The 11,206-nt window shown below is 39.1% G+C and overlaps 1 protein-coding gene across 1 annotated transcript; it reads left to right on the forward strand.

Annotated features, from left to right (window-relative positions):
• Positions 1-955: 955 nt before the first annotated feature.
• Positions 956-11,206, forward strand: LOC146611048 (cytosolic sulfotransferase 2-like). The gene is made up of 9 exons (XM_085343866.1): positions 956-964; positions 5,707-5,770; positions 6,808-6,882; positions 6,987-7,115; positions 10,247-10,347; positions 10,432-10,558; positions 10,650-10,747; positions 10,836-11,010; positions 11,094-11,206. The coding sequence occupies exons 2-9, from the start codon at positions 5,707-5,709 to the stop codon at positions 11,204-11,206; spliced, it is 882 nt and encodes a 293-aa protein (XP_085199992.1). The 5' UTR covers positions 956-964.

Genomic DNA, 11,206 nt, shown 5'->3' on the forward strand with positions numbered 1-11,206 from the left:
CGAAGGGTTGTAGATGCTCTCGTCTACATGTACTGGACCAGCAAAAGTGTCAGTATGTGGGCTGAAAGCACTTGTGGGTTCTACGGGTTCACTTGAATCAGTATTGGGAATGATGTCAGCTGTCGTATTAACGTTATGGTCAACGGGTGACTGTGTCTCAGTCTGGGGGGTAGGGCTGGCCTGCAACTCGCCTTGGAAAATACTGAGGAAGCCTGCCCTCCCACTGCCCCCCATAAACTCAAGTTCCTTCAGGTATCTACGGGCCACTTCCTTGCCCATTTCTTCTTGGGTGATATCTCTGATGGTTTTGGAAACCCATTTCACTGTAGGGTCTACAGGGCTGACAACTTCCCCTAAGGTGGAAGGGTCTATCTTTAAGATAGCCTGTTCAGACTCATACACTATAAGTGTTCTGCCTTCGGGCTGATGTGGCTCATCAGGGACCCTGACAATGTTAGAGATCTTACCATTGACTTCAAAAACATTAGTTATATCATGTTCACTACGATGTCTTTCAATACCTGTAATAAGCAGGGTTTTCTGGCTATCAACTCTAAAGCGTTCACAAAGGTCAAGTGCCATTTTCGAAAATAAAAGTATCACTCAGTGTGTCATATGAGTTGGAGGTAAAACCACTATGCCAATCTCCTGGCTGGCTCGCCACTAGTTGTCACCCTTTTTAACTGAGTAGTCCAAAATCAGTCAAATCCACAGTAATCTGTCATACAAAGTCAAGGAAAAAAACAATATTTGAGAATCTACTCTTGTTGGGTTCAGTTAGGATCGTAAGGAGACTGGCAGTGGTAACTCAACTTAAAGAAGGAATATCCCTCCACTCAGAATGAGACACTGACAACAACTTAAAGGGAGAAAAGTGATTTGAGTGTATTCAACATTTAAATGCTCCAAAACATAGACATGAACAAAACATTTAGACCATTTCAAACATGTAAATCTCAACAATGTATAACATATCACTTAAAGTGTCCATAAATATATTAGGTAGGCTGTCCTTTTCAGTTCAGTGCACTTAGTATTCAGTGTTCTTAGTAAGTGTTAATTGTCTTTAGTCACAGTTTTGCTTTTTTGATGTTAAGTGGAATCAGATCTGACCCAAAAAAAAGAAAAAAGTAACAACATAAAGTGTCCTGAGATCTCAGAAAAAAACGTTAATCCAAAAAAAATTGCAAATCGTTGTATCCTACCACCCTCCAAGGAAACAGGTGGCCTTCAGATTGAGAACGTCCTTTCTAGGCACCTCCAGTGGCATCCAGTCCTTAGATGGCACCGCTCGGTCCTTGCAGCAGATTTCTACTACATAAAAAAAACCAGCCTGCACACAGCGTGCAGTGCAATCACTCACTTGTAAAATAAAACATGTGTTTCTCTAGTGTTATCCCTTTTGTTCCCCCTCACACATCACACACCTATACAGTTCTTATTGGCCAATAACAATTTATCAACAACAAAAATACATTTCACTGCAAATCATGAAGCATGAAAAGTGTCTCCGTGGTGTGTTAGCTAAAACTTCACATGTAAGCGCATTAGCCCAGGGAGCACATGTGGGTACGCTAGCATACTTTCCACAGGCTAACACAGCTAAGCAATCGTTAGCAGGTTCTAAGACAAACATCACATTTCCGACAAGCATAGTATCCTGACTGGTTTTATGCTCAGAAACTGGACTATGAATCACAACTGAAACTGCAACTGTGAGACTCACCAGGATATTCTTCATAGAAAACATTAATTCCGTAGCGCAACACGTTACAGGACTGAATATCCACACAGCTTTGCGCATCTAGCTCCGTGCAGGCGGATGCAGTGAAAGAAAGTCACCACGCACGCGCTATGGTGCATTCACGGTACATGGGGAAAACTCAGCATTTAACAAAACAGTAACACTTCAAATTAGAATAAAAACAGAATACAATTGGCAATAAAATAACCATGGGTTACACACGCAAACACCTATGTAGTCAATTTCTTTAGCTGAATCTACCAAGTCTTCAAATGAACACTAGTTATATCTCAGGAGAGTGCGCCATGTGTCTTTAACAAATCTGAAGAAGCTGGACATGTGAAGGTGTGTCATCTGTCAAAAACCCAAGGAAGTGAAACAAGGAAACAGTGCCGGTTCTGGCATCATTTGGCACTGCGTTTTAGCCAATGCTGTTGGAGATTTATGAACACAGATAAATAACATCAGATTCAGGGAATAGATGTAAGCCTTCCTCTTTCACTTCAGCTCCAAAAGTGAAAGAGCGATGCCCCCTGGTGTTTGTGGAAAGTAATGACCTCCTTTTAAAGAAAGCTCAGCTGAGATGTCCTTTCAGCTGAAAAACAGGAAAGGGGCAACTGGAGGAGGGCCACAGTGAGGCCAGACATTTCAAAATTAAAGTCAGTAGAAGTTCCCCACTTTGTGAAAACTTCATGTAAATAGTTTTACAATTCTGTTTTAGGGATTTCATAACCTGTGGTACGGTACATTAAGAGATTTAAATACTTGGTTAAGATCTTCAAGCTGCTGAAAGAGCACTGAAAGTAGATGACTGTGATCTTAGGGACACTTCTGAAAACCACTGTCAGTGTCAAGTGGAAATTAAGCTCCTTTAGACGAAGAAAAAAAGAAAGAAAACCAAAACAAACATGATCCACTTTACTGAGAAAAGGTAAAAAACTATCCTGGGATTTCACAAGTCACAATTTGATATTACTTGTTGGAAATTAGTATTTATTACAGGACAGTAGTCATCCAACTTGTTATTGGTGGGTAGTTAATGCTAAAGTGGTCTGCTTATAAAGTCTGTGCATGTAACTCCTGAAAACAAATGTATTTTGAAATAGTCACAGCCACTGAAGTGAGATGTATTTACAGTTTATTTAGTTAAAACAAGGAAACACGACCAGCTGATTGTGTGATGTGCAACAGAACGGGCGTGATTATCCCCACTATTAAAATTAAGTTTTGAACATGCTGTCAAAGAATTCTCATAGTCAAAGTTCAGTTGATAAGTGTGATCACATTTCAGTTTAATCATTGTGACTCAGCAATAACAGCAACAAGAAAAGATATGATGACTATTCACACCAGGTGTTAAGGAGTTAAACACTATAATCAAAACAAATTTTCTCACGCTACAAAATATTTTCACAGACGTTTTAATGTTCATTGCTCCTCTGTTGCAAAAAGAGCAACAGCTAAATTCATTTTGAATCAGTAGATAGTCTGCGGTCCTTCCCATCGTGAATAGTCTTACTTGTAATATATTTCCCTGGAGTGGTGCAGATGGTTCATAGTACTTTTTGAACTCTGTCACATCCTGTAAGGCAAAGGAAACACTGAACATCTGCTTTAAGCTGCAGTGCGTCAGGTACAAAGTTGAATTTGGACTGTTTATTAGAGCAGAGCACAGATAAAGAGAACTGCAGGTGAGTTAACGCTTATTTACTTTTCTAAATTACATAAGGCTAAATACATAATTTACAGTCTGTTAAATTTGACTTAAAGCAAATCTTATGGTGACCCTTAAACTCTGTAATTGAACAATAAAACTGTTGGCACCTCATATCATAATAGTGTTGGCCTTTCATCGCTATGTTCATGTGTGTGTTGTGCACTTGAAATTTTATGTTAATAACCTTTTTCTACACAAACAATCACAGTGAAATCAAACAATATGAATGAAGGTGTTAGATACTTTTTGATTAATAGTTCTGTTTTCATTTAACGAATAATCTACAGTCATATTGCACATATCCTCTAATGAAATCTACGGCTTTGTAGGTCAGATAACAAGCTGTATAAATGGGATCTTCCAGCTGAATTCCAGCTTTTGACCAGTTGAATAAAGTGTAGTAGCGAATTGGTGATCTCCTGAAGGCAGACTTCCTCGGTTAAATATTATCTGCCCCTACCAGTCTACGTTGCAAATGCAGCCATAAAAGTAAGTACAGTACCCCACGTGACTGCATCCAGCTGAACATGGTGAACCAACTTAACTTAAACCAACTGTTCACGTTAGAAAATGATCAAAGAAAACGTGTGAAAAGCCTTTGTCTATGATCAATGACGATCAATACCAAACTTAACTTGCAGACTTTGTTTGATTTTATCTTGTTTCCTGCTACAGTAGGCTACCTGCCACCACGAATAATATAATAATGTCCCACTTCACGTAAACATATCTTTGCCCCATATTTAGTTTGCTGGGACATGACCACTGTTATATGTTTTAAATAAAGTTTGACTAAAGAGGGAAAAAAGTTAGTCTCCTTGCACCTTCCTCCCGGTGTTTCCTGGACTGCGGAATCTGCACAACAGCTCTGTCTCCTTATTTGGAAGAAGAGGTTGACTGTTTTGGTAAAGAGCCACAATGATGGAGAACTGAGGATCACAATCAGTTAGCAGCTTTCTGTGCAGTGACCATTTTACTTGGAAAAAAACTGACTTTTATTGGAGTAAGGTGAGATTCGCGGATCCGCTGTTACTGGTGATCTACCTCCAAGGACCCCCTCCCCGACGTCTGCAGCAGTATGGTTACTGAGTTTAAGTTGTCTTCTTTTCTACACACATATGTATATTTAGTAAAATAGTCCTAGTCCACAGTAAACGTTTCATATTTGGATCAATATAGCTATAGGGAGGTATTTTAAAAAGGCTTTATGAAGGGTTCCAAATTGACGCCCCCGGGGGTACAGTCCAAATATCCATTAAATACTTTGCACGTACTAATCCTCCCATTAACCCTCGATGTAAGCGGCCCCAGTGGTATTTTCCAGTTTGCCTCCATAGTGCGGTATGTAATCAAGGCTTAACGGTAATGGTTATGGGGTCTGCAGCCAGGCTTCTGGCTGACGTGCATACTGTCGACCAGCTCCCCCTAGCGTTTCAGAGTAGAGGATGCTCATTCTCTACAAAATGGAAAAACATGCATTCTTATACTTAATAATTCAGTTAATTAATTTGATAATTTAATTCATTTTTCACCATTAAATTTTGCCTGGATGGGCACAATGCGCTGTCTACACCGGCTCTCTGTTACCCTTTACCTGTCCCTGTTGCTTGTCTTGTGTTTCTACGGTGTATTGATAGTCATGTGCTTTTTGTATGCGCTGAGGTGTTTTGTTTTTCTGTTCTCAAACTGATCTCCCTGTTGGAGCTCAGTCTGGGGGGAGCTCTTTTTTCTCCTCGTCTTTCCTCATGTTGTGTATTTTCCATTGTTATACCTCTCTGACCTGTCTAACCCATGTGATGTTTGTGTAATGTATGTATGGTCGGAAGGGTAAGATGGCGCTGGCACGGCTGGCAGCCTTAACCCAATTTCCCTCGGGATGAATAAAGTATGATCAATCAATCAATCAATCAATCAATCAATCAATCAAACATGCATTCTTCTGGTGTGATAAGATCAGAACCCATATTTATTTATACTTTACAGGAATGAAAATGGAAAAAAGGAATAAAATAAAATAAATAGATCCAAACACAGAGAAACACACACACACACAGACTTTCTATTTGTCCTTGAGTCAAACCTTATACTTTACTTTTAAAGGGCGTTTCCAATAACTTAGTAAGCTTTGTTTTCTGTAATGTGGCTACAAGGAACAAAGTGTTGTCGAATTTGCTCTGAATTGGTCTGTAGATGGTAAACAAACGCTGTTTTTCTTTCTTTTCTTTTTTTTAAAAAAAAAAAAAAGATGGAGTCACTATCACGACCTACACTATTTGACTTCCATGGAGTCTGCATGACCAATTACTTCACTGACAACCAGAGATGGGCAGTAACGCGTTACTTGTAACGCGTTACTGTAATCTGATTACTTTTTTCAAGTAACGAGTAAAGTAAGGGATTACTATTGCAAAATCGGTAATTAGATTACCGTTACTTTCCCGTAGGAACGCTGCGTTACTGCGTTACTAAAACCGTGATTTTTTTTGCGAGAATGTCTCATGACAGTGACGTAAGCAAGTGCGACGTTGGTGACAGCAGCTGTGTGCAGATCAACAATGGATAATATATCGAGTGCGGGAGAGAGTATGAGCGTGCAGCGTTTAAAGTGTGGAAGTACTGACCTTACTTTGAGTTTGATTCCATAAAAAGTGACAAAAACATTAGCGTCCATCGTGCGTGGGAAGAAAACTTCTTTTTACAGCGAAAAAAACCCCTAAACTTCCGAGCAAGCACCGAGTAGCTACGACGTGATGGGAAACTCACAGAGACACTCGCGCGGATTCTTCAACTGACCGCAGCACACCTGCACCAGGGTAACCCTCCGCCTACCCTGCTCCTGCTTTACAGGTGAAAATAGAGCAAAAGGACCGCTGAGTCTTTGACTTTATTTATTTTCTGCTGTGTTTTACTTGCATCTGTTTGAAAGAGTGAGTGAAAACACAAAAAATATTTTATTTTATGTGCTGGAATGTGTAGAAAATAGGTTTAAATGTTAAACTAATTTATTCAAGTCAGAGAATGTTGCATATAATTAAATGTTTTGCTTGATGCATAAAGTTAAAAGATTAAAACTGATAAAACAAGTTAAAAAAAGAGACTTTTCCATTTGATTACATTTTGTATGATGGATTATGTAGAAAAAGTAGAATTGGGCTGAAAGATCTATCGCTTTATCACCTCTTCAGGTTGTAAATCGTGTTTTTAAAAAGTAACTAAGTAACTAAGTAACTAAGTAATTAATTACTTTTGAAAATAAGTAATCAGTAAAGTAACGGGATTACTTTTTGGGGGGAGTAATCAGTAATTAGTTACTGATTACTTTTTTCAAGTAACTTGACCAACACTGCTGACAACTGGGAAAACGTCCAGAATTTCAGAGCAAGACCAGATGATATCGTCTTAGCGTCTTACCCTAAAGCAGGTAGGTTTTAAAAAACAAAAACAAAAAAAAAACACACACACATTTTGTTCGCATCTTTGAGGAAGTACTTGTGTTTTTTCTGTCAATTTTTTTTAATTCCTGAGGAAACACATGGGTGTCTTACATCCTGGACCTTTTGTACTTTGGCCAGACTTCACCTGAGCGTCAAGGCTCAGTCCCACTCCATGAACGAGTGCCATTCCTGGAGATACAAATGTCTGGTTACCCCTCAGGCAAGTTGTTTTAAAGGCTCACAGTGTGACAGGCATAATAAAGACACTCTGATAAACTCTAGACACTCTAATAAAGACACTTTATCAGGTACAGCTGCTGCTGTGCAGCTGTTTATTAACTCAAATATTTAATTAGTCAGTTGCATCACAGCTGACTAATCACATCATAGGAAGGCAAAGAGTAACTCAAACAACCATTCATTAGAGGCAAGCTGAGAGTATGAGAGTATCTGAACACACAACACACAGGGGCGGATTTAGAGAAATTTTCTTAGGGTGGCAAAGAAATCAAATGGGGTGGCAAAATCAAAGCCTTTCCCCCCCCCCCCAAACACATATGCAGGTGGTTACATATGGTCAAATGATTCAAATGCAGTAAGTATACACGTTTTTCATATAAATATAGTCTATAACTTAATTATTGTCTGTAGCCCACATGATTACACACTTTAGTTACATAAAACGTGAGTTTTGATGTTATGTACTGTACAGCCTGTATAATAAATAAATATGTAGCCCAATGAGTATAAAATCCAGAAAGCTACACAACATGGGTGGTTCATTTACAAACACAAGTCTAACTTTAGTTTTACGCTGTTTTTTGTTAGAAAACAATCACATTGTTACAGCTTAAATTACACAAAATGTCAGAAATCTGCACTATCATGAACAAAAATTTAAACCTAATTTTTCATGATTTGTTGGATTAATCCACTGAGGTCTGAAATACAACTGGCATTTTTTGATTCCTTTTGAGTTTACGTTTGTATTTCACCCTCAGATTGTTTCATTTTATTTTTTTCCCCCCTTGCCTTGTTTGGTATCTCTTCCGCTCAACTGAATTTAGTTGTTTTTTCACTGACATACTGCATTAGTATTACTGATCTGAAATCACACAAAGAACTTAAAATCCTAGTAGTATTTTTTTACTGTAAAAAAACCACAGACATGTTGAGTAAATTTTTATAACTTGAAATGCAAATACAAATTGTACATTTTGTAAACATATACAACTATTTATCTAAAAATGCAGCCAATACACCTGCTGTTTTTTTTTTTTTTTCATTTTATGGAACCATTTAAAAATATTACTAAAACTAAAATGAGAGAACAATCAGGTGTCACAATAAGATGCCCCACAAATGATGTGTGCCAGTAAAAAATAAGTTTGTCCACCAGAAGACAGAGGAGAACAGGGATAAACCTGCAGGCCTGACAACAGGAGGTGTATCACTCCGCTGGTTTTCTACTTGGTGACAGTGTTTACAAATGTGTCTTTGTGACATTCATTAGTGCCCTCACCGACACACAAAACAAAACGACTACACAACAGAACACAACACACTAAGTATACACTCCACACTAAACATCACAAATCTCCCACATCTAAAATCTCTCACTCGCTAGCTCTGTTGTTACCGTCACTCCCAAAACTTTCCCCTCTTCCTAAACAACCAAATCCCACGTGTTGACTTTTTTTTTAAATTGGTCGACATGGTACATTTTTCCACCAATAGGAAAGAGGTGGCTTTTCCCCTTTCTTTACTGTTTTCGCGCTGTCCTTACAAAACGCTTAAAACACACACACACAAAAACGTGACAACAGTATTTAGAAAAAAGCGTGGCTTATATATATTATCATAACTCTGGATTTACTGGCCTGTAATTAAAATTTAAAAACATTGCATTGAAGTCCGAACTTTCAATTTGGGCTGAAACAGAGACTCAGCATGGCTGCAGCTTGTTGCTATGTCAGCTTAAAATAGTCATGTGATTTGGAGGTGCAGCATGTCCGTGGACCATGGAGGGTTAATAACACTCACCTTCCTTCCATTTCCAGAGTGTAACATCCAACCACCTGTGTAAAAAGCGAAATTCCCATGGTGTTGTTCAAAATGTGCTCTGGCACAATCATAAGCATGCTTGCTACTGAAAACAAGAAAAAAGTCCTGCTATGGGCTGATCCATTTGTTAATGGTGGAGGGGGGAACACTATGGAATGTATTCAGTTTTAGCATTTATATTCACTGTTGACTGTAACTATGCTCAAAGTGTTAATGCTATCTTATTTTAATAAACAACACTGTCATATGCAAAAATGGGGTGGCACTTGGGGTGGCAAGGGATCATTTTAGGGTGGCACTTGCCACCCCATGCCACCCTTCTAGGTCCGCCCCTGACAACGCATCCAACCCTGGAGCAGATGTGCTACAGAAGCACAAGAGCACACCAAGTATCTGTTATGTGACAGCTGTGTGCAGCCTTCACATAAATACACAGAGGGAGCAATCAGGGAATGGGTAACAGGAGGGAAACACAGCTGGGGCAAATCAGGCCTAACGAGACAAAGGAAGCAAAACCAGACGCATATACATGAGACAGACTTTCAAAGTAAAACAGGAAACATAACACAGAGACGCGAACTTGACAAGGCGATACACCTGACAGGGGAGACAGAGCAACTAGCGAACACAGAGACATAAACCATAAGACAGAACTCTAACAAAGAAACCAAAGACTAGAAATGATAAATAATATAATAAACTCAAAAACCCTGGGTCAACGACCCAGGCATCCTAACAGTATCCCTCCATTTAGGAAACTAAGGCTACAGTTCAAACAGCTCACCAAAAGAGGTGATAGAAGACTGTGGAAATGTTACCTGGTCTCATAACGCTTGATTTCTTCTGCAATGGTGTGAGGGATATTTTCTTGAAACACTTTGGAATGGTTACCAATCATATTTAACACCAAAGCTTACCTGAGTATTTTTTTGTTGTTTTTTGTCTATGTCCAAAGTTTACCCATCTTCTGATGGCTACTGTCATGAAGCTCAGATCATATAAAACTAGTTTCTTGACCATGAAGGCCTAGGACTAGGCCTTCACAGTCACCAGTACTCAGTCTAATAGAGCACCTTTGGGATGTATTAATATGGACCAAAATCTCTGAGGAATCTTTCTAGTACCTCGTTCAATCTGTATCATGAATAATTAGACAGTTGACGGCAAACTAGGCTCTAACCTAATAATAGTAAAGTGTATTTGGCAAAGTAACTGGTGACTGTAATATTGGTGATATAGATCAATGTCATTGTGACGTTCCGCTAACATAATGATCTCTTTTACTAGGAGTGGATGTGCTGAATGAATTAACCAGCTTTCCATGCATTATCAAGACACACCTACCAGTTCAGTTCCTTCCCAAATCATTCTGGGAGCAGAACTCCAAGGTACATGGCTCACAAGTAAGCTATTGGTACGATTCACGGAGACAATCTTCTCAGTGTTTGTTTGTCATTTCTTTCCAGTTTTAGATAATCTATGTGGCTCGTAATGCCAAGGACAGTGCCGTATCCTATTTCCACTTTGATCGCATGAACAAGGTCCAGCCAGAGCCTGGCAGCTGGGAGAGTTTCCTCCAGAGATTCATGGAGGGAAAAAGTGAGTGACAAACCATAAGCATGAATGACTGAATACATTAAATGCGAAAGGTTATTTTATCACTTATGATTTGTCTTCTGGCATCTGTCAGTGGTGTTTGGCTCCTGGTACGAACATGTAAAAGGATGGTGGGAGAAGAAACAGACCTGTTCTAATATCCTGTATTTGTTCTATGAGGACCTGATTGAGGTGAGTGTTGAAGTTACTGTCTGTGAGGCTGTGGACATAAACACATAATAAGGGGTTGTGGGTTTGTTTTTTTGTTTTATTTTTGCAGGATACTGAACAAGAACTCGTCCGCATCTGCTCATTCCTGGGATTGTCTCCTACCACAGAGCTGAAGAAACAAGTCACAGAAAAAGTTCAATTTGACAACATGAAGAACAACAAGATGGTGAATGGCTCCGCTGATGAAGTCTTCGATTTAAAAATCTCCCCCTTCATGCGCAAAGGTCGGGTACATTCGCCTGTAAGTTTGTTTGCTGAAAGGTGAAGGAGGAGATGTTAACTTTGCTCCTAATTTCTCTATTTTCAGGAAGGGTTGGCGACTGGAATAATCACTTCACTGTACAGCAGGATGAACAGTTTAATGAGGACTACAAGAAGAAGATGAAAAACACTGATCTTCAATTTCGTACTGTTCTGTAG

This window comes from Diplotaxodon limnothrissa, linkage group LG20, assembly GCF_057381915.1.
Source record: "Diplotaxodon limnothrissa isolate DT_005_m linkage group LG20, D_limnothrissa_male_GT1.1, whole genome shotgun sequence".
Lineage (NCBI taxonomy): Eukaryota > Metazoa > Chordata > Actinopteri > Cichliformes > Cichlidae > Diplotaxodon > Diplotaxodon limnothrissa.

Coding starts and splice junctions, on each gene's coding strand:
- LOC146611048 (XM_085343866.1), top strand. CDS start 5,707: ATGGAGTCACTATCACGACCTACACTATTTGACTTCCATGGAGTCTGC. Junction 5,771..6,807: donor CTGCATGACCAATTACTTCA/CTGACAACCAGA, acceptor TGACCAACACTG/CTGACAACTGGGAAAACGTC. Junction 10,348..10,431: donor TCTGGGAGCAGAACTCCAAG/GTACATGGCTCA, acceptor TTCCAGTTTTAG/ATAATCTATGTGGCTCGTAA.